Here is a 24,927-nt window from a genome sequence, read left to right as displayed (position 1 = left end):
GAAAAAAATGTATGTGGTCAATTGCAATAGCTAAAACAAATAATTATGTCATATGGACTACTTTAATGATATATATATATATAGGTTCAATATTACTAAAATTATCAAATATTAATAATACTTAAAATAAAATATGTGTAAAATATGCAATATATGTGTTATTTTATTATCAAGATACCTTTATAGGTTTTGTTAATATTTTTTATTTTTATATTTTCCTTTTAATTGTGTAATTTAATCTTTTGTAATGTTTTCCTAATTTGTATATAGTATCTAGGTGTATAGTTTTTATTCATTTTTATTTCAGTTTTAGTTTTATTCATTTTATTACATGATGTAAAATTAAATGAAAATGAAAAATGCTTCTCAAATATTTTATTTCAAGTAGCATAAATTATTTTATTTATTTAGATTTAGTTACCCATTATAACCCTGATATATATACAATATATATATATATATATATATATATATATATATATATATATATATATATATATATATATATATATATATATATATATATATATATATATATATATATATATATATATATATATATATATATATATATATATATAAAATATATATATATACAAATTTCCATATATACAAGGTTATGATAGACAGAAGAAATACATACATATTTAACATTACTTAAATATAAAATATAAGTAAAAATTGTGTAAAATAAGTGTTCATATCAGCAATTTTATTGTTATTTTTTATCTCATTAGATGTAAGTAAATTGTTTAATACACACACACACACACCTCTATAGATATATGTATCAGTCAAACTATTGGTCCATCTCAGTCAAACTACATTTCTTTTGTGTCTGCAGTGATGTATAATGAGTTCTGCTCCCATTTGTAGGGCGTTAAAAGTGCAGAGACATACTGAGAACTTCCTTTCTTCTGTCTGATGTAAGTTTTCCTCATTTTGTGTCTCCCTCCCACTCCCTTCTCAACCTCTCTTTTCTAGTGTGTGTCTGTCTCCATCTCTACGTCCTCCCACACGCTCCTCTCCATCAGGATGATTATGAAATATCATTCTGTGTTCTGGAGGTGTGTTCGAGCTCGCCAGCTGATGATAATATGAAACCATCAGCGGTGCTTTGACTCACCTCATCCTGAGTGAGGAAAGACTCCTTCTGCAGCGGGGTTAGATATCGCCCGATCAAACAGTTCAGATCCTGCAAGAGAGAGAACACACACAATCATATTAAAGAACAGCCTATGAACAAATATGGAAGATTAACAATGCATTCTACCAAATATTTGACCAGTTTCATGGCTGTATAATTTGTTAATATCCCTGAGAGAGATATTTGACATATTTTGGTCTCAACCCCTCAAAGTCTTGGTCTTGTCTTGGTCTCAACCCCCCAAAGTCTTGGTCTTGGTCTCAACCCCTCAAAGTCTAGGTCTTGTCTTGGTCTCAACCCCTCAATGTCTTGGTCTCAACCCCTCAAAGTCTTGGTCTTGGTCTTAGTCTTAGTCTTGTCTTGGTCTCAACCCCTCAAAGTCTAGGTCTTGTCTTGGTCTCAACCCCTCAAAGTCTTGGTCTTGTCTTGGTCTCAACCCCTCAAAGTCTTGGTCTTGTCTTGGTCTCAACCCCTCAAAGTCTTGGTCTTGGTCTCAACCCCTCAGAGTCTGGGTCTTATCTTGGTCTCAACCCTCAAAGTCTTGGTCTTGTCTTGGTCTCAACCCCTCAAAGTCTAGGTCTTGTCTTGGTCTCAACCCCTCAATGTCTTGGTCTCAACCCCTCAAAGTCTTGGTCTTGGTCTTAGTCTTAGTCTTGTCTTGGTCTCAACCCCTCAAAGTCTAGGTCTTGTCTTGGTCTCAACCCCTCAAAGTCTTGGTCTTGTCTTGGTCTCAACCCCTCAAAGTCTTGGTCTTGTCTTGGTCTCAACCCCTCAAAGTCTTGGTCTTGGTCTCAACCCCTCAGAGTCTTGGTCTTATCTTGGTCTCAACCCTCAAAGTCTTGGTCTTGTCTTGGTCTCAACCCCTCAGAGTCTTGGTCTTGTCTTGGTCTCAACCTCACAATGTCTTGGTCTCAACCCCTCAAAGTCTTGGTCTTGTTTTGGTCTCAACCCCTCAGAGTCTTGGTCTTGTCTTGGTCTCAACCCCTCAAAGTCTAGGTCTTGTCTTGGTCTCAACCCCTCAAAGTCTTGGTCTTGTCTTGGTCTCAACCCCTCAAAGTCTTGGTCTTGTCTTGGTCTCAATCCCTCAGAGTCTTGGTCTTGTCTTGGTCTCAACCTCACAATGTCTTGGTCTCAACCCCTCAAAGTCTTGGTCTCAGTCTTGTCTTGGTCTCAACCCCTCAAAGTCTAGGTCTTGTCTTGGTCTCAACCCCTCAAAGTCTTGGTCTTGTCTTGGTCTCAACCCCTCAAAGTCTTGGTCTTGTCTTGGTCTCAACCCCTCAAAGTCTTGGTCTTGTCTTGGTCTCAACCCCTCAAAGTCTTGGTCTTGTCTTGGTCTCAACCCCTCAAAGTCTTGGTCTTGTCTTGGTCTCAACCCCTCAGAGTCTAGGTCTTGTCTTGGTCTCAACCCCTCAGAGTCTTGGTCTTGTCTTGGTCTCAACCCCTCAAAGTCTTGGTCTTGTCTTGATCTCAACCCCTCAAAGTCTTGGTCTTGTCTTGGTCTCAACCCCTCAAAGTCTTGGTCTTGTCCTGGTCTCAACAGACATTGGTCTTGGACTCAACTTTGTCTCGGATTAGCTGGTCTTGACTACAACACTAGATATAGTTCTAAAAATAATTTTATAATAATATAAAAGAATCGCAGAATCCACAACTATAACAATAACTGCACTGAGAAACATTATCATTGGATCGACTTTCAGAATGATTGTTTCCAGCTGATAAAATAATTGACAGCCAATCAGAATCCATCCTGCTTTAAAGAGCTCGAGCTATAAAGCTACAGACTATAAAACGGCAGAGCGCGATTAGAATAAACAGCGATATCGTCCGCTGGTGTGGATGCTAATATAGTTATCGCTGTAGTTATCGTTCTTGATGACAAATTTTTAATTGTTTTAGTAAAACATACATGCAGTACATGGTAATGTTTATAAGGATGCATTGTTATATTAATCCAAATAAAAATAATTATTGTTAAAATAGAAATGATTTCGTACAACATTCTTACTAGAGCTGCACGATTGTGGATAAATTGAGAATCACGATTGTTTTGTTTCAAACAGAGATCACGATTCGGAACCAGTGTTGCCACAGTTACTTTGAAAAAGTAATCTGATTACTGATTACTCCTTTAAAAAGTAACTTAGTTACTTTACAGATTACTTGATTTTAAAAGTAACTCAGTTAGATTACAAGTTACTTTATTAGTTACATTCAGCAGTTGCCGACAACACCCCTGCCGCCTCAACATAGAAATGACAACCGTTTTTGCCAACACTCATTTTATTGGAAGTGCATTTTTAACAGTAACGTCAACAATGTATCTCCTGACATTTTAAGTTAAAAAATTTAAAAACATTTCCTGAAAAAAAAAAAAAATGTAATAAAGACAGTCTTTCTTGACTTCACTTAATATAAATATTCTCCCCGAGACACAAGAAGAAAGCAAAAATATGTATTTTTACTAAGGAAAATGACTAAAATAGTAACTCACAGTGACTTGGATAAATTACTTTAATCTGATTACTGGTTTGGAAAAGTAACGCGTTAGATTACTCGTTACTGGAAAAAAGTAGTCAGATTAGAGTAACGCGTTACTGGCATCACTAAATAAACTTTAGTTGTCTGTTCGGAAAAGACAACTAAATAAAATAAAGTAATTTACTACAGCTTCGAACAACATTAATTGCTGCAGTCATTTTAAAAACTGTTATTTTAAAATTTTATTTGAATGAATTCTTTGTAAAAAAAATTGTTTGAATGAATGATTCAATTACTCATAAATACTTCACTAGTTCATTACTGGATGGATCAGCGATTTGAACAAATAATTCAATGATAAACACACATTTTTAACAGTCGCTTGTCGCCACCTACTGGTGTAATGATGTAATTGATATAATCATTATTTACAGCATCAAATGAATTTCAAAAGGTGATTGGCTCTATTTTGATCGCTTCGGTAGACATCAGTTATTATATCTGAACTATAAACATTGTATATATCTCAGTACCTCTGTGATAATATTAATATTTGTAACAGAAATAATGATACATGGTTGAAAGACTGAAGCTGTTTCATGATAACTGCTTTCTCTGGATCAGCGGCAACGCCGACACAGATTTGAATGATTTTGTGAAACGTTTAATAGACACAGGTGAATTGTTGACATTTAGGAATAAGATTGCGGGGGTGTTTGAATTGAGATTGTGATATTTTAATGATTAATCGTGCAGCGCTACGTTTTTACTGAATTTTACATGAAAGAAATATTTAAAAATCATGCTAGGTAGTGGCTGTTTGGTCAAAAAAAAAATCACCATTAAAAGGCAAATATACATAAATACCTTTAAATAAATGAATGCACACACACACACACACACACACACACACACACACACACACACACACACACACACACACACACACACACACACACACACACACACACACACACACACACACACACACACACACACACACACACACACACACACACACACACACACACACACACACACACACACACACACACACACACACACACACACACACAAATATCAGGTTTCATTTCTGCTGGAGTGCTTTATTGGGACTGTTGATTTAGTTCTCTGCTCAAACAGGCAGACGAATCCGAACACAGCGCAAACATTCCCAGCGACGGACAGGATCTCATCTAATCTCAGCCATCCTCAGACAGACGGGAAAAACTGTCATGTCTCTGTCGTTAAGCTCGACACAGCAAGCAAATATGAGCTATACAGTGAGAATCGCTGTCTGTAATGTATCTGCCATAGAGAAAGATGTCTGTGCTCTGAATGGCATACTACCATGCTACTCCTTTTACAGTATGCAATCGTCTTTGTGCACAGACATTTGCCAAAAAAGTGCCATAATAAAAAATGGACAGTCCCAGTCTTAAAAGGATCCGATCCATACAGCAATCCTGCTGTCTTAAAAGCAATACAGGAACAGCTCATTCATAGAATAACACTCTAAACACTATTTTCTGTGAATGTGCATGACTTCCGATTCATTAGACGCTATAGGTTAATAACGAGAAGAATATTAAAGTGCACTTAACGGTAAAACTAGTTGCGCTACAAACCAGTGTGTTCATGATTATGATAATGCATTAAAATAACAGCATAAGAAATACCAACTCGCAATATTAAGCATAATGGACTGTTTTTGCACAGCTAAAATAACTGGAAGCCTCATACATTTAAGTTTAACACTCAAAATTAATAAACTAAACGACATTATAGAGTTGTCAAAAATATATTTTCTCATATCGATACTCAAATATCTGAAACACGGCCAGTACACGATACCAGCTGCGCTTTCTCTCTCGCTGCACACAAACTTTTTCGCTGCTTACTGCGCTTAAACAGCCAAATACAAAATAACACAAAATAATGTCAAAATGCCGATCTTGGCGAGTATTCACATAAACAGTCAGTTCTTTTAAGTGAACGTAAACAGTTGAGAAAGAAAAGGCATGTGTAACACTATAATGGATCCGTGCGTCAGGTCTTAAAGTGACAGCAGCCTAATAAATCTGCTGCCAAATTATGAGATGATATTAAAAATATCTATATGGCAGATTTTCCACATGGTATCGATGTCAAAATTGTGGCCAGTGAAAATGCTGAGTGGCTAGTAACTTGGAAAACCACTAGCCACAGTGACTGATGAGAAAAACAGTTAATGTCAAGCCCTGACTGTGTATGTTCATAATATAGCACAGCTGTTCCATACTAATTGCTTAGGTAAACAAAATAAAGCACACTGGATAGAATACTGAGGTCACATGACATTACTGTAGCACTCGCTATGCTATTTTTAAATAATAGTAGGCAGTGTGCAGTATGTACTACGCAGTATACCATTCCAAAAACAGCCAAAGAAGGAGTGGGTGATGAAAAAGGCAAACCAAGGGCACAGTTTTTCCCCTACAGGCCTGTCACAATGAGAGCTCGATGAAGGGCACAAACTTCTCAAAGTCAAACATATAGACGAGTATATCTGACTATACACATCCACACACAGACACACACAGAGGTACTGACTTTGACGTAGGTGCGCTCCGTCTCCACCAGTTCGCAGATGACTTTGCGGAGTTTGTCGGCATCGGACAGCTGGCGCGGGGTGGCGTTGCTCGGAGGCAGCGAGGAAGCCTCCGGGCCGGATGAGGGAGAGACGACCTCGGACGAGGGATTCATTTCGTGTAGACTGCGGCAGAAAGCTGCGACCTGCTCGGTACTCTACAGAGAGAGAAAGACAGTCATGATGAGTGAGACATCTCACAGTCCTGCACTGTTATTAGGACACACACACACACACACACTCGCAGCACCTGCAGCTGGATCCTGCCGCTCAGATGCCTGTCAGAACGCTATAAAAATCATTAGCGCTCATTTGCTCTATTTTCAGAAACTCTCTCCTCTCTCCATCACTCCATCTTTTTGGCTCTCCATCTAGTCTCTCTCTCCCTCCCTCCCTCTCTCTCTGCTCTTCTGAAATGTCTTCATTTCGCCTGAACGGCAACCAAAACACAAACACCTGTCCATGGATGAGGTTGCTATGGGAACGCCTGTGATGGCACATGGGCTGTCATTCTCACAGTAACACTAACGGGCCGAGAGAAAGTACCATCCATCTACTAGGATAGATATTTTGCTACATTGTTTATACTACGGAAGATATATATGGATTATAGGCAGGACAACTACTTTATTTGTACATGAGAAACATGGAGTAATGGAAAAATGAAAAACAAGATATTGTCCCAAACATGAAGAAAGCATTAATCAAGAACTTATATATGAAATACATATGCCGATTTTGCAATGCAATGAAGTTCATCCAATCAGAATATAGAGATATTTTATAATGATAGTCGTTTGTTTTCAACTCAAGCACTTCATAAAGTGAAGTTGTTTTTGCACTGATGCCAGACTCATTCATTTGTTATGAATAATCTGATCTTTCTGATGTTGAAGTTTCCAATAATTAGAGAAAATTGAAAATCAAATGACACAGAGTGCCTTTCATTTCATTCAGTGGATTATCTAACAATAGGCATTACCACATTATTATTTCATATATCAAAATAATATATTATTTTTACAGTTTCCAGAAAAAATAACTATATTTTGATACTAATTGAACAAAATTAAATTCAGATGAGTTTTGAATGTGTAGAGGAGCACAATGTTGCCAAAGCATGAAGCAATAAACATGTATTATACACATAAATAAATTACATAAAAATAAATGAATTAATTAATACAAAATATAAAAAGTAACTAATTAAATATAACAAATTAAATACAAATAAATACATAAATAAATTACATAAAAATTTAATAATTAATACAAAATATAAAAACTACTAAATATAACTACTTAACAACTAAATATATAACTAGTAATAATAAATAAATACATAAAACATATACATACATATACATGTGATATAACATCATTCAAATATTTTGGTCATATTGCCCATCCATCCATCTATAAATCCATCCATCTTTGATTCTCCCACTCTCTTTTACTCTTTCTGTCGAGGCTGAAGAGTTTCCTTTTACATCACCAAACTTTATGTGCTTTTTTTAGCTAACATACAGAGGAAAATATGCATGAACTTGGACATAACTCCGAGAAGAAAGCAGCAGGATATCTCATTACTAAGTGTCTAGGGTTGCAAATTGATTCCAATTCTGGAATCGGACACTTAAAGTCAGGAATCGGATACTTGTTAAACCTTATCGATTCCTTAGTGTGCAGTTTATTATGACTTTAAACCATTCAAGCGCAAGAACACCTGCACGCTGTTTTCTGCACACACATCCAAAATGAGCGCACAGAAAGCCGCTTCTCATACTGTATAGTGCACAATACTGACCTGAGCTCTCTTCTGCGTCTTATTGCACTTGAACGGACAAATACACACTAGGGGTTGCACAGACTAGTCGACTTTAATGCTCTGCCATGACGCTGGAAACTTGACGTTGACTAGTCGCTGGCCTATAGAGGGCGCAACAGGATAAGCCATTCCCTGACACGCACGCACGTTTTCAATGGTTAAAATGACAAATAAATGCATACTCAAAGAGCTCTCCACAAGATATGTTTGATTATTCCATCTGGATGCTCAAAATTGATGCTCACACATAGCTCGCACATCACGCAGAGATAGCGCGTGGCTCACACAAAATCATTCAGAAGTGCTGAAATGTATTGTCAACAAAGTTCTGTGATTTATCAGTAAAATAGCTTAGAAATTGAAAAGTTGTAGCATATATTTCTTAGTAATTAAAACTCACAGCTTCACTATTAGAGAGACGCTGGCAGGTAGAATTAATTCACTCGCAATCGCTCTCTCACTGATGCATTCAATTTCATATATGTAATATTTATTGTGCTACTTTATCTGTATCTGATTCAGAACGAGTAGAAATCTGTGAGAAATATAATGACCCGAAGACAAAAGAACTGATGGGCAGCGCTGTGGCATATGCCATAGCTGTCCTGTGCACAAGAAAACCTGTGTTCGCGTCTCAGCTCAAGGTTCTAGTGTTGTCACGATACTGGAATCTCTAACTTCGATACGATACCTAAAAAAGTATCGATATTCGATACCATTTTCGATACCACAGGGAAAAAACGCTGCATTTACTGTCAAATAGATATTTTTAATATAATTTATTTTTTTTGTCCGTCTATTGAAAGTCTAGGCAATTAAAAATGTATTTTGAAGAGATCCCTTTATATGATAAAGCTTTTAAGCTTTTTCTCATATATAAATGTTGATCAATTACCATTACAATTATCAAATATTTGCTAACTAATTGTGTTGCAATAGCTTACATACAGAAAAAGGAAGCTTGATTTCAAATTGAATTTAAAAAGACGAGTAAACAGTAATAAAATAAGAACAAATAAACAAATTACAAACAATAGCACAAATATATACAATAGAATAAAGATACAAATGAAATGGAATCCTTTATTTTTTCAGGTAGGTCTAACAGTATTCAGGTAAGAAACTGAATTAAACCACCAAAAAGTTGTAAAAAATTAAATACAGATTAATCCATTAAAGTTACACAAGTTAATCAGTCAAGAGCAGTAAGTGATCGTTTGTCTTTTTGTAGTTTGAATAATAAATAACTGCTGTCCCTTTAAGACCTGACGCAAGCATGGATCCCAAATACTGTTCCTGTTACACATTCTTCCTGAACTGGTTATGACTGTGTTTACGTTAATACTCACCAAGATGGCCATTGAGACATTTTTTGAATGTATTTGACCATAAATAAGCTGGAAAAAGGTGCTCATTTTTGCACTTGTATGTCAGAGGCGGCTTTATTACGGTAGGCCTATGTGTGTGTGCGCTTCAGATGCGAGAGCGAAATCTGCGAGAATGAGCCAAATTAACGTTATGTGCAATCCCACGCGAAATTCAGACCGGTCACACCAATACTAACGAAAAATCTAGCAGAACACGTGTTCGCCGTGTGCAGAGGGTTAACCGGACTGAATGAGAGGAGGTGGTGTGTGTCAACTCGCTGTCAGTTGGAGAGGAGAGCGCAGCTGATATCAGTACTGTAGAAAATGAGTATCGTATCGTTTCAGATATTTCAGTATCGATAAATATCGAAATATCGATATTTTTGACAACACTACAAGGTTCAGGGTTATTTGTTCATTGGCGTCATTCGCGACTAACCCCTAATACACACAAAAATATGTCAAAATATCCTCATAAACACAGCGGTTTTTGTCTTAAGTGAACGTAAACAGTTGACAAAGAAAACGCATGTGTAACAATACATTGGATCCGTGCAGCTCTTAAAGCGACAGCAGCCTAAAATTCCTGCGTCCATTTCGATAATAACGTTAATCAAACAACAAAAGACAAAGAGAAAATTCACTCGCTGTTCTTGACTGAGTAACTTTTGTAACTATATTTGTAATGTATATTTTTATAAAGTGCAGTGTTATTTTACATATGATTCGTTTCTGTACCTGAAAATCTTAAAACACTGTTTATTTCAATCGTATCTTTGCTCAGTTGTATTTACTGTTTTATTTGTTTGTTAATTACTGAGTGTTTTACTTGTCTTTAATAATGCTTGAAATGTATATTAGTTAGGCTAGTCGTTTTTTCTATGGTATTTTTAAAGCATAGGCATGAAATGTTTTGCAGAAAGACTTTAAACTAACGTGAATTAAGTTTTTTTTTTACCTTATTGGAATCGAAATTAGGAATTGCTAAGAATCGGAAAAGATAAGCAGAATCGGAATCATTAAAATTCAAACATTTACATTTACGCATTTGGCAGACGCTTTTATCCAAAGTGACTTACAGTGCCCTTCGTACAAGGACAATCCCCCTGGAGCAACATGGAGTAAAGTGCCTTGCTCAAGGACACACTGGTGGTGACCGCTGGGATCGAACCAGCAACCTTCTGCGTATCAGTTCCATGGTTTAACCCACTGGACCACCATCTCACCAGAAGAGACCGAAACGTACCGAATCATCCCTGAATGTGCTCGTTGGTGCATGCAACAAAGTTGAGTTTCAACACATGCAATTGAGCAGCAACACAATGCACAGACAGCCAATGGAAATTCACACAATAAAGTCAATCTGACTTAATTGCTTTAAAGGAGCTGGAAGTGATTTCCGCCATTTAGCACATTCCGTCACTTCCACACAACCACTCGATTAGATCACATATCGTCTTCAACTGCATGCTCTCTGTCCATATCAGCAAATCTAAACGCTTGTAAATAAAGCATTTCTGATTGGCCATGGGCTGTTTATGCTGTTCACAAAGCTCATATCAGGTGTGATTTCTCAGGGCACCAATTTTACTCACAACTGTCAGGTAGTAGGAGCATTTTTTTATGCGTTATTAAAAAAGAAGCGCTTCAAAATAATTCCTCTGGGGTGTCGGGGAATATTGGATTCACGTTGTCTCTCGGTTTGTGTGTAAACAAATAAATCAGTTCCTAAATCAGAGACGCAGAATTTAATCTCCGAGGGGCGTCGGGCTTCACCTGTCACTTTAGTCATTAGCTAAAACATCATCAGCTGCCACAACCACGGCGTACAAGCGCCGAGAGAACTGTCAAGATGTTTGTGATCCCGTTATAACGGAGACAAATTCACACGCTTTCAGATGCAGCAGCTGTCAGCTTTCCACCGCATTTCTCAATCATTCTCCGAAACGGCACAGTCAGAGACAAGTACATTAGGAAACCAGGAACCAGCAGCCCTTTCCTACATCCACCAACACCATGTCACATCTGAGGCTTTTTAAAAAGAAAGACATAACAGATTATTTGAAGAGGAAGATCAAGGCTAGTGTTCATGCACATACAGACAACCGCTTGTCTAAAACCGCAGCAAATGTCAACTAAAAAGGAGAAGAGACATAAACAAACGCTCTGAAGAAGCAACGCATGACGACACAGACGGGTCTCCCAGAATGTCCTCTTGAAAAAGTTGTAAAAGAGGACATTTTAGGTCATCATTAGCCATCACTGTGCAAACAGAACACGCTAATAGTGACTTTCAGCTACTTTTATTTACTTAGCAGACTACAGGTGCTTGTTTTGGCTGGCAGTTTTTTTTTTAAACGTGTGAAAGCTGCTTTCCGTGTTCATTAGCGGAGAGTCTTAGCGGTCCTCGACTGCCCACACAAGGACACACAAAGGATGAATTGCAGTGTTTTTCCCCAACGTCCTTGAGTCTCAGAACAGCATGAGAGAAAATATGACACCCCACACGTCCAGCGCACAACATAATAAAACACATTAACTGCTGGGAAAATGCCAATGTCACTGCTTTGAAATGAAAACACACTTGTTAGTTGCGCTCGCTAAAAGGTAGCACTCACACTTTGATAGGACAAAACCCTAACCCTAAAAGTGCTTTCACATTAGCCAAATTTTGCAAGTGTATTGTCTTTTGTGAGAAGTCCCTTTAAAACCGAGCTTTCACGCTGAATGCGAAACGATTGACTGCCTTCAGCTAATTCGCACCTGCGCGACTGGTGGAGCTAACCAAGAGTTTTCCTCATGTATGGATCTCATAGGTTTTCCCATTTGGCTTTAACCTCGTCCACTGCACAACATGCACCTGTAAATGAAGGTAAATAAAGTTTCAGAAACCGTCATTGAGTGTGTGTCATAACTTCCGACTGCGATCTAAAGTGGTTTTTGATTCAATAATGGGCAGACGTTGGGACGACTACATTTCTCATGTATTCATTTCTCATTCTTTATTGTTATTAAAATACCAAGCCGCATGAAAAACAGCTGAAATGAATAACACTGATTATCTCTTCATCACGGCACCTGTTAGTGAACATTTTGTCCTCAAAGTTGATGTGTTAGAAGCAGGAAAAATGGGCAAGCGTAAGGATTTGAGCGAGTTTGACAAGGGCCAAATTGTGATGGCTAGACGACTGGGTCAGAGCATCTCCAAAACTGCAGCTCTTGTGGGCTGTTCCCGGTCTGCAGTGGTCAGTCTCTATCAAAAGTGGCCCAAGGAAGGAACAGTGGAGAACCGGAGACAGGGTCATGGACAGCCAAGGCTCATTGATGCACGTGTGGAGCGAAGGCTGGCCCCATGGTGGCAGAGGCAGTGATGCTTTGGGCAATGTCCTGCTGGGAAACCTTGGGTCCTGCCATCCATGTGGATGTTACTTTGACACGTACCACCAACCTAAGCATTGTTGCAGATCATGTACACCCAAACAATATTCCCTGGTGGCTGTGGCCTCGTTCAGCAGATAATGCGCCTGACACAAAGCAAAAATGGTTCAGGAATGGTTTGAGGAGCACAACAACGAGTTTGAGGTGTTGACCTGGCCTCCAAATTCCCCAGATCTCAATCCAATCGAGCATCTGTGGGATGTGCTGAACAAACAAGTCCGATTCATGGATGCCCCACCTCGCAACTTACAGGGCTTAAAGGATCTGCTGCTAACATCTTGGTGCCAGATACCACAGCACACCTTCAGGGGTCCAGTGGAGTCCATGCCTCGACGGGTCAGGGCTGTTTTGGCAGCAAAAGTAGGACCAACACAATATTAGGTCATAATGTTATGCCTGATCGGTGTATATTGCCATAATCATATATTTATTTGGCTTCATGTAAAAAACATTTCCCTCTGTTGTTTATGTGCAGAACTCAGAATGAGAAACAAGAAGTTATGATCACATGATATGATTGACAGCTCTAGAGCAAATGAGCTCTCTGACTCATAACAGACACGCACTGTAAAAAAGTTGCTGCCTTAAATGTTTACGTACAATCAACTTGGATGTTTAAGTAATTTCAACTTAAATCTTGTATAACTTGAGTTGAATCTTAAAAGTTAAAAAGCAATGTAAAAACATAAGTTAACTTATTAATCATATAATTTTTTTGCAGTGTTTCAAGCTCTTCAGATGGCAAAATTCTGCAGAATATCAATAGAAATGATAATCTATATTAAGAACATGCAAGAATAAATCTGTTCTCAGACACCAATGATAACTCAAACATCCGTTCTCTTCTCTCTTCCGGAATACTTTTCTTCGGTGTTTACACAGGTTTTCAAAACAGCGCCACCACTCTCACACTTTTGTGCAACAGCAGCGGCTCCAGTAAGCTCAAATCTAATTGGACGGCTCGTTTTATCGCAGGGCGACAGGGGAAAAAAAAATCCCGCATTGTCGCGCTGTGATTGATTTCGCCGATGTGAATAGCTCCACAGGGATCTATTGTTTTGATTCAAGAGCGTCATCGCAACGTACATTCGTGTTGCTTAATTGCACTCAGTGCGAAAGGCCATTTTTACACTGGAATTATTGATCTTATTATGAGTAGAAAAGGTTGCATACTGTGAAGAAACAAACACACGCATGCTGCGCACCAACACAAACAGGAAATCCACACTTCCAGTGAACTTCCCTCCATGAAGTCCCAACAAGATCACCACACCCTGCTTAAAATAACAACGTAAAGATAAAGATAAACTGCTTCTTTAATGATTAAAAAGTACCCAAAATCCTTCAGAAAAAAACTAAAAACTAGCTAGAAACCAGTTTGGGATCCTTTTAAGACCACTTTAGGCTGGTTTAAACTCTTTTTCCCAGCATGCAAAAAGCACAAAATTGCTCATGAACACAATCCGATTGGATTCTATGAAATAAATCACAGACTAGCAAGTAAAAGCCAGTACAATCATAGTATAAGATGGTACTTTGATATATGACGTTATGCATATAAATATATATTTACATGGTACTCTGAGGTATTTAAAAGAACACCATGGTACTATCATGTAAAATTAAGGCACTTTTTACTAGTGAACGCAAACATCTGATAGCAACAATTCACAAAACACAAATCTGCGCAGAAACCCAAAGCATTAATATCCCCCAGCTCAGGATTTAAAAAAAATAACAACTAACTAGCGTGATTTAAGAAAACCCACAGGAATTAAAGCGCTCTCACCAGGTGCAGCAGGTCATAGATGGAGTCCGAAGAGCGTTTGCTGTGTCTGTTGCGTTTGAGCACAGACATGACTGACTCAGGATCAGTAGAAACAGCCTCAGGGAGAAACGCGCCGGCCCACTGTCACTGATGCTGGATCAGTTACAGGAAACGCCTCAGAAATCACAGATTCACTGCTGCAGCACCCGACAACATCCCTCCGCTTATGACAAATAGAACAGAGAGAGAGAGAGATGGAGCCAGTCGCTTTTCTCCTCTCTCTCTCTCTCTCTCCCTGTCGTTCGCCCACCTCCTCTCTGCTCGTCCAACTCTGTATTCACCCGCCCGTTCTGATGCGACACCACCTCATTTATCTTCTCGCTCTCTCTTTCTTCCTGGCATGCTGAGCAAACACTGAGCTCCATGAGTTAAGATACCCAGCACGCAAAAACAATCAAGGGTGAACGGAAAGAGGAAGAGGAAGAGGAAAAGGAAGCGGAAGTGGAAGGAATCTCCTTGGTTGTTGTTATTATTGTTCATAGTGGCTGGGCAAGTTCAACCGGACAAGAATACCAACGCAGTGAGATTGAGAGAAAGAGAGAGAGCCCTAAGTTAGGGATGCAAAACTACTCATTTTAAATCTAGCAGTTGATGGGTTGTCTGAAAGACTAGTTTAATTAATCATCATAAAGTTTAAGTAAATTATAGTTCTTACCTGAGTACCTAATAAACAAAAGAAAATATATTACCTATTACTTGAAATACCTATTATATACCTATTATTTGACATAATAGATCAGAAAGTTAGCGTCAGGCCCAGCGTCAGAGGAGGGGTTTGGCCCCCACATTGAAATCCCTGTTTGCTTAAAACAACCCAATCGCCATCTCCAGGTTAAAACGCCAATCTCTAGGTTAAAACAACCCGATCGCTGGGTTAAAACAACCCAATCGCTGGGTTAAAACAACCCAATCTCTGGGTTAAAACAACCCAATCGCTGGGTTAAAACAACCCGATCGCTGGGTTAAAACAACCCAATCTCTGGGTTAAAACAACCCAATCGCTGGGTTAAAACAACCCGATCGCTGGGTTAAAACAACCCAATCTCTGGGTTAAAACAACCCAATCGCTGGGTTAAAACAACCCAATCGCTGGGTTAAAACAACCAAATCTCTGGGTTAAAACAACCCAATCTCTGGGTTAAAACACCCAATCGCTGGGTTAAAACAACCCAATCTCCACTGGGTTAAAACAACCAAATCGCTGGGTTAAAACAACCCGATCGCTGGGATAAAACAACCCAATCGCTGGGTTAAAACAACCCAATCTCCACTGGGTTAAAACAACCAAATCGCTGGGTTAGAACAACCCGATCACTGGGATAAAAAAACCCAATCGCTGGATTAAAACAACCCAATCACTGGATTAAAACAACCCAATCTCTGAGTTAAAACGACCCAATCACTGGATTAAAACAACCCAATCTCTGAGTTAAAACAACCCTATCGCTGAGTTAAAACAACCCAATCTCTGGGATAAAAACCCATTTGCCGCTGGGATAAAACAACCCAATCGCTGAGTTAAAACAACCCAATCTCTGGGTTAAAACAACCAAATCGCTGGGTTAAAACAACCCAATCTCTGGGTTAAAACAACCAAATCGCTGGGTTAAAACAACCAGATCGCTGGGATAAAACAACCCAATCTCTGGGTTAAAACAACCAAATCGCTGGGTTAAAACAACCAGATCGCTGGGATAAAACAACCCAATCTCTGGGTTAAAACAACCCAATCGCTGGGTTAAAACAACACAATCTCTGGGTTAAAACAACCCAATCTCTGGGTTAAAACAACCCAATCGCTGGGTTAAAACAACCAGATCGCTGGGATAAAACAACCAGATCGCTGAGATAAAACAACCCAATCTCTGGGTTAAAACAACCAAATCACTGGGTTAAAACAACCCAATAACCGCAGGGTTAAAACAACCAAATCGCTGGGTTAAAACAACCCAATAACCGCAGGGTTAAAACAACCAAATCGCTGGGTTAAAACAACCAAAACGCTGGGTTAAAACAACCAGATCGCAGGGATAAAACAACCCAATCTCTGGGTTAAAACAACCAAATCGCTGGGTTAAAACAACCTATTTGCCGCTGGGTTAAAACAACCCAATCTCTGGGTTAAAACATCCAAATCGCTGGGTTAAAACAACAAGATCGCTGGGATAAAACAACCCAATCTCTGGGGTAAAACAACCAAATCGCTGGGTTAAAACAACCCAATCACCGCAGGGTTAAAACAACCAAATCGCTGGGTTAAAACAACCAAAACGCTGGGTTAAAACAACCAGATCGCTGGGATAAAACAACCCAATCTCTGGGTTAAGACAACAAGATCGCTGGGATAAAACAACCCAATCTCTGGGGTAAAACAACCAAATCGCTGGGTTAAAACAACCCAATCACTGCAGGGTTAAAACAACCCAATCGCTGGGTTAAAACAACCAAATCGCTGGGTTAAAACAACCAAATCGCTGGGTTAAAACAAACAGATCACTGGGATAAAACAACCCAATCTCTGGGTTAAAACAACCAGATCGCTGGGATAAAACAACCCAATCGCTGGGTTAAAACAACCCAATCTCTGCGTTAAAACAACCCAATCGCTGGGTTAAAAAAAACAGATCGCTGGGATAAAACAACCCAATCTCTGGGTTAAAACAACCAAATCGCTGGGTTAAAACAACCCAATCACCGCAGGGTTAAAACAACCAAATCGCTGGGTTAAAACAACCAGATCGCTGGGTTAAAACAACCAGATCGCTGGAATAAAACAACCCAATCTCTGGGTTAAAACAACCCAATCGCTGGGTTAAAACAACCCAATCTCTGCGTTAAAACAACCCAATCGCTGGGTTAAAAAAAACTGATCGCTGGGATAAAACAACCCAATCTCTGGGTTAAAACAACCAAATCACTGCAGGGTTAAAACAACGAACCCTGTGAAGTTGTGTGTCCTGGCGCTGGGCCTGGTTAGTGTACTTCTTTTGCGCTTTCACGAGAATGGATAAAATTGTTAAAGGTTTTCAATGACCACTGAAGTAAAGATCCCCTCTGATAGCATAATGCAGCTAACTGGCTAATTCATTTGGCTAGTAGTTAACATTATCCAATAGAAGTCAACAGAAGAAGTAGAGGAAGAATGAAGCACTACATTTTGATGAAGGATTACAAAGTCTTCGGAATAGCAAGCATCGATGAATCGCGCACAATACAACCCGAATTAAGAAAATAAACAGATTTGGATTTCAATATTTAGGCTGGTTTCATGTTCACCTAGTCTTGCGTAGCTAGACCTTCAGACTGATGTCTAGAGCTTTTATTGGCTTTCAAGGACCGCCCAGAGGCCATCTGACATGTAAAGCAACCAATCACAGTTCGATTTGTTCCACGTCATGTTTAGGGGTGCGAAAATGTAAACGTTGATGTCCCTACAATAACAGACCAGTGTGTAAAACTCTAGGACGTATTTTAAAGAGTCTAAGTCGCGAACTTGACACACTTCACATACTTTTGACAATCCAGCGTTTAGTTGATCCTGATAAGTGCTTATTGTCACAGTTGTAAACATGACGGCGTTCTTCTTCCATGAGGGTGTTTGGCCCTCACGGCATCTGTTTCCAGGCAGACCGTTAAAAGAAAGCGATACACGTCTACCGGACATCCTGCAGAATTCAACCAATCAGATCACGACTTCGAAAATCCAGTCCAATCCAAAAAAGTGTTTCCAGTTAAGTGTGCCAAATGCTTCACCTGACCACTATCAGGTGCATTTCTGAAGAACAAACACACGAATGCCGCACACCTACACAAAGGGAACTTCCATCCAGTACCAACAAGATTAAAATAACAACTTCATCCAGCCTAAGTTGGTTTGATGATCTTAACGGATATCTGCTGGTCTCTCTGCCTGGATAAACTGGCTTTAAGCTGTTGAAAAAGTGCCTGGAATAGCTGGAAACCAGTATCTTGTTAAGACCATTTCAGACATTTTAAATGTGCAAAAAGCACAAAATGGCTCACAATTACAATCAGGCTGGATTCAGGTTCACCTGACCACTATCAGATGCCTTTCAGATGTGTGGTGGTGTACAAAAACCAGCTTGACAGAGGGGTCTTGAGGTGCTTTGTTAAAAGTTGAACTATTTTTAACTCGACATGCCGTCTTAAAACTAGGGCTGGGCAAATTAACGCGGGCGATTAATTTTTTCAGCTTAACGCATTAAAAATATTTAACGCAAATAACGCAGCGTCCGTTTTTATATCCATTTTTGCTTAGCGTTATATGATCATCACGCTCCTATTCATGTAAATGCTTCAAAGCGACAAGACACAAGAGAGCGCGCTGTATGCCAATGTCCTGTCTGTCCTGCGTCTCATGTCAGCTAATCAAGGGACACACACACACACACACACACACACTCGACGCATAGATAGACTCGCGTCAGTTTCCTGCTCACATCGAGTTCTCTTTTGCTCTTGAACAAACAATAAAACAGAGGATTTTTGAGTATTCTTCTCATATTAGGAGTCTTAAATTAGTTAAATAACGTCTTAAATGAACTTAAAGAGTTGTGAGGAAATGAGATGCGCGGGACAGCACGTGAGATCCGCGGCTGTTCTTAAAGTGACAGTAGCACTGATGATGATGCCTGTCATTAATGTTCATCAAAGAACAACGGGAACAGAGAAAATTGTAGCTTTAATGATGATTAATCTGTATTTCATTTATTATTTATGCACTTAAGAAAGGTGTTTGATAACTATTACATTTGTGTATATGTCTAACAGGGAAGGCCATGGGTAAATATAACATTTATTATTTTGGGTTTATGTAAAGATTGTTTTAAGTTCACTTAAATTAAAAGTTGTTTTTTTAAAGCCTAATAAATGTTGAAATTGGGAGCTTTCAGTTATACTGTAATGTAACGTCATTAATGTTTCATAGAGACTTTAGTATCAGTGATACTGGCCTTCATTCATAAAAAGATGACAATACAACACACATTTGAAATATGCTGTCTTTAAACAGTTTATACTTTAATTTGGAGAGTAACTGAAATTATTATAATATCAAAATATTATGCTTATGATAGACAACTTTGAGTTGTGACACAAAAGGCCAAAACTGTCTATCTGCATGAGTATGTCTGTCTACCGAAGCAGCGCTTAAAAGGGGATGAAGGGTTTTAACGTGCAAACTGTCTAACAGCTGTCAGCATGCTAATAAAAGCCCCAGCCCTAAAAAATACAAAACTAAGTAAAGGATGCTTTTCTCACAAATAAAAATCAAATCATTTCTACCACAGTAGTTGTGCATTCAGATGAACAAATCAACTAAACAGCAAGTCGCATAATTTATGATATAGGACTGGAGTGAGTGTCTGTTTCATAAAGATTGATCATCTGAACCGCCGTGCGGAGAGAGAGAGATAGACAGTCAGCAGGGGAAAATAAACAGAATGCACTGGGACTTAAAAGAGCACAGAGAGAAATGCGCCGTCAGATCATGTGATTCAGGCTTCGCTGCGGTTCGTAAACACATGCTGTGATGGTAGAGCGCGGGCCGTTAAACACGACAGAGAGACGCGCCGAATCACTTCAGCCCTACAGGCTCAACTCACGTCAGAATGATTGTACCTATTTTGTTGTACTATCGCTAAAAAATGCACCTCTTTGTCAAAATGTAAAACTTTTATCAAATAAACGCAGGCTTGTTGAGCAGAAGAAACATTAGGAAATCATTTGAACAGTAATCGACACGAAAACGAGAATCATCCTTTCCAGCAAAAAGGGAAAGGGAATGAGAAAAATGTCTGGCGTTGAAGACCGAACTTGCCAAATCCTCTACTGAACACTTTTAGCATCAAAGACGTCTCCTGATATAACAAATCACACACGCCGCAAGCCGAATTGCCTGTTAATGTGGAGATCAGCAAGCAGAGAACGTCAAATCAAGACTGTAAATGTTCCTCGCACAAGAAGACAATTGAGTCCAAATTCCTCTCTCCAGAATAATATCCCGCCAGACAGTGAAGCACTACTAAAGTACCATTATTCACACATGAATTTGTGAAGTGAAAAGGTTGACAGCTGCTTTAACAATGGATACGTTACGGAAGTTTCCGCAATTAAGACTGAATCCTGTAGTGGAGAGACTGTTAACCGGTTAGACAGATGTAGCTGAACATAACAATGAAGTCAGAGCCTTGGCACCAGGGTTAATGGCTGATTCATTGAGCTGTGGTGCTCATCTAGAAAAGTCAAGTTCAAGTCTCTCCCAAGTACTTTCCAGTAATCACTTGTCTGTCTAATAAAAGAAAAAGAACCCTAAAGTAAGGCTGGGCGATAACCAAGCGGCAACCTCCCGCAGTTTCTCTTGAAGCCAATACGGAAGTGACTTAAACTGCAATTCATCGACTGGCCACTAGAGAAAGGCTCCAGAAGGGAGCAGAATCACATTGAGCCTCATGTTAAAATGCCCAACTTTAAAGCAGATTAAAAAAATTTTACAGTCTGGGACAAATTGTAGTCTTGGTCTATACGGCTAATTTTGCCCTTCATGACAACTGTGAGGGGGTGAATTTTTTTATAACTCATTCGTTTACATTATATAAAGCCTTACTGAAATAGACGCCACCTGGAATTGCCTCACCAACACGGCATCCTCAATAAACCCGTCTCCGGCGTGATGACTCCGATTGTTCGAATATTCCTATTTAATAATTCTTAAATCAATATGTCATCCTCAATAAACCCGTCTCCGGCGTGATGACTCCGATTGTTTGAATATCCCTATTTAATAATTGTTAAATCGATATCTCATCCTCAATAAACCCGTCTCCGACGCGATGACTCTGATTGTTTGAATATCCCTATTTAATAATTGTTAAATCGATATGTCATCCTCAATAAACCCGTCTCCGGCATGATGACTCCGATTGTTCGAATATTCCTATTTAATAATTCTTAAATCAATATGTCATCCTCAATAAACCCGTCTCCGGCATGATGACTCCGATTGTTCGAATATTCCTATTTAATAATTGTTAAATCAATATGTCATCCTCAATAAACCCGTCTCCAGCGTGATGACTCTGATTGTTCGAATATTCCTATTTAATAATTCTTAAATCAATATGTCATCCTCAATAAACCCGTCTCCGGCGTGATGACTCCGATTGTTTGAATATCCCTATTTAATAATTGTTAAATCGATATCTCATCCTCAATAAAACCCGTCTCCGACGCGATGACTCTGATTGTTTGAATATCCCTATTTAATAATTGTTAAATCGATATGTCATCCTCAATAAACCCGTCTCCGGCGTGATGACTCTGATTGTTCGAATATTCCTATTTAATAATTGTTAAATCGATATGTCATCCTCAATAAACCCGTCTCCGGCGTGATGACTCTGATTGTTCGAATATTCCTATTTAATAATTGTTAAATCGATATGTCATCCTCAATAAACCCGTCTCCGGCGTGATGACTCTGATTGTTCGAATATTCCTATTTAATAATTGTTAAATCGATGTCATCCTCAATAAACCCGTCTCCGGCGTGATGACTCTGATTGTTCGAATATTCCTATTTAATAATTGTTAAATCGATATGTCATCCTCAATAAACCCGTCTCCGACGCGATGACTCTGATTGTTTGAATATTCCTATTTAATAATTGTTAAATCGATGTCATCCTCAATAAACCCGTCTCCGGCGTGATGACTCTGATTGTTCGAATATTCCTATTTAATAATTGTTAAATCGATATGTCATCCTCAATAAACCCGTCTCCGGCGTGATGACTCTGATTGTTCGAATATTCCTATTTAATAATTGTTAAATCGATATGTCATCCTCAATAAACCCTTCTCCGGCGCGATGACTCCGATTGTTCGAATATTCCTATTTAATAATTGTTAAATCGATATGTCATCCTCAATAAACCCGTCTCCGGCGTGATGACTCCGATTCCGAGCAACAATTACTGCTATTATAAAGCTTGGATTAGCCAGAATTTTTTGAATATAACTCAGATTTTATTCGTCTGAAAGAAGAATGACTTGAGGGTGAGTAAATCATGAGCTAATTTTCATTTTTGGGTGAACTAACCCTTTAAACAGTTGAGTTTTAACGTTTTTGAATCCATTCAGCCGATCTCTGGGTCTGGCGGTAGCACTTTTAGCATAGCTTAGCATAGATCATTGAATCTGATTAGACCGTTAGCATCTCGCTCAAAAATGTCCAAAGAGTTTCGATATTTGTCCTATTTAAAACTTGACTCTTCTATAGTTACATCATGTACTAAGACCGACGGAAAATGAAAAGTTGTGATTTTCTAGGCCGATATGGCTAGGAACTATACTCTCATTCCTGCATAATAATCAAGGAGCTTTGCTGCTGTACCAAGGGTGCAGTGAAGCAATGATATTACACAGCGCCTGAAAATAGGCTAAGACAACCTGTTTGCACAGGGAGTTGAACATTTTTCAAAAATAGTGGCGTGATCCTTTAAAAACACGAGTTTTCACAATGTCAGGTGATTTTAGAATGTTTAAAATACAAAATATAGGGGGCCCAAAAAGTGTTTGGACACGTGCTATAGCTACAAATGCAAATGTCATTGACACTACATAATAAATGGTCAAGATAAGTGGCAGTTATTCTCAGTACAAACATTTTACACTTCTCTGAGTCATTTTTGCAATGACTTTTAGCCTCACCAGTTTGTTTTTCTGAAATGTTCTGCTTGAAAAGTGACACTTCAGTCAGTCACACTTAATATGAATGTCAGTACATTACAAACATATCAAACGAGTTGCATTTATTTAAAAAATATACATGGAACAATTATTAAGACTCGAATTGCAGAGCAAGAGGTCAACTCGCTCTCTGTCAAAATCATTCATATATTCCGAGCATGAACAAACCGGCATTAAATTCATTAAAGAGATCCTGCATTAAATGATGTGTGTGTGTGTGTGTGTGTGTCGGTATGTGCGCACTAAAGCTGATTATGGATTCCTTTGCATTCCCCGTCTGCCCTCAATGAAACTTGCCTCCTCTATAATAAAGGCCAGAGAGATGGTGCTATGCAAAGAGGCAGGCACATGTCTATGCATGCCAAAAGCAATCTTCTCCAAGCTCCCAGCGAGACCCAGAGTCCCACTGTCTCTGCTGACCCAAAGTGCATCTCTCTGCCTGGGCCTGACAGCAGCACACCCTTCAGATCCAGATCCAACTCACTCTGCATCAGAGACACTCAAAGTCCGGGCTTATAATGTGAGAGATCTAGTTTTATCATGCTGCGCCAGTTGTTTGCAGATCAGACAGGGTGTAAAACGTATATTTATATATTGCATTTAATTGGTAGAGCGACCAGATTAATTCCACAAATGTTTCGCGAGTCATATTTCCGCATGAATAACCGAGCAGCGAAACATCAGGATATGCAAATCCTGTCATCGCCGATTGGTGCAACAGCTTGGAGCATATTCAAATTGTGTGAACTGCACTTAGCAACAAAAAAATGTGAGAAGAGCAGCAAATGTGCAAAGCTTGACAGTGAAAACAGACAAAATGGACTTAGTACAATTAGTACAAGAAAGAATTGTTCATGATTTTACACGCGAATAATAAGTATGCAAAATATTTGCATTTGTGAAGCCAACATACTGGAAATATTTATGATTATTATGAATGCAATTGCATTGACAACTCTGCTCTGGAAAATTGAAAAGGCTATTTAAAAACTGAACAGCACTTGCTTATCTTGAACGAGGTGATATAAATAACGTAAGAAAATCAAGTACCATTTCAGCTCATTTTTTATAAAAGTGGCCCCTGAGTAATTTGAGTATCCCTGCAGGACATTATTCCTCTCACGGAGGGAAACACACATTTAGGACGTTTAGTCTGAGACACAGAACCTGCCGTGGAGACTATAGGAACAGAGACTGGTTCTGAACCATGTAAGGTGGACAAATAACAGCATCAATTTCCTGCTTCACTACCAAGGTCTCAACTCAACAGTGCTTTTCTGACATGAGATGAATAAGGAATTCAGGTTTCTGAAAATAGTTTCTGTATGTAAATATGGAAGGTCGTGTGGAATCCGATTGGTTCCATCATCTCAACGCATCCATCACCCCGTCCGTCTAATGAAACAACTGTGACTGTATCCTGCATTGTAAACTGCAGCT

At 38.9% G+C, this 24,927-nt stretch overlaps 1 protein-coding gene across 4 annotated transcripts in view; it reads right to left on the bottom strand.

The window, feature by feature from the left end:
- The window catches only part of tiam1b (TIAM Rac1 associated GEF 1b), a 132,298-nt gene that overhangs the window by 10,346 nt on the left and 97,025 nt on the right, over positions 1-24,927 (bottom strand). For 3 of the 4 annotated variants that reach the window (XM_079822651.1, XM_079822652.1, XM_079822650.1), the window contains 2 exons: positions 6,221-6,415; positions 1,127-1,195 (listed from right to left, as the gene is read on the bottom strand). In XM_079822651.1, the coding sequence (XP_079678777.1) occupies positions 1,127-1,195; positions 6,221-6,415 (264 nt within the window). Of the gene's footprint in view, positions 1-1,126; positions 1,196-6,220; positions 6,416-14,679; positions 14,967-24,927 lie in introns of those variants that run through there. The other variant, XM_079822653.1, reaches the window with a different exon arrangement.

Source organism: Gobio gobio, assembly GCF_949357685.1.
Source record: "Gobio gobio genome assembly, chromosome: 8".
Lineage (NCBI taxonomy): Eukaryota > Metazoa > Chordata > Actinopteri > Cypriniformes > Gobionidae > Gobio > Gobio gobio.
Note: the sequence above shows the minus strand (reverse complement) of the source record. Positions and strands in the feature narration are given on the sequence as shown.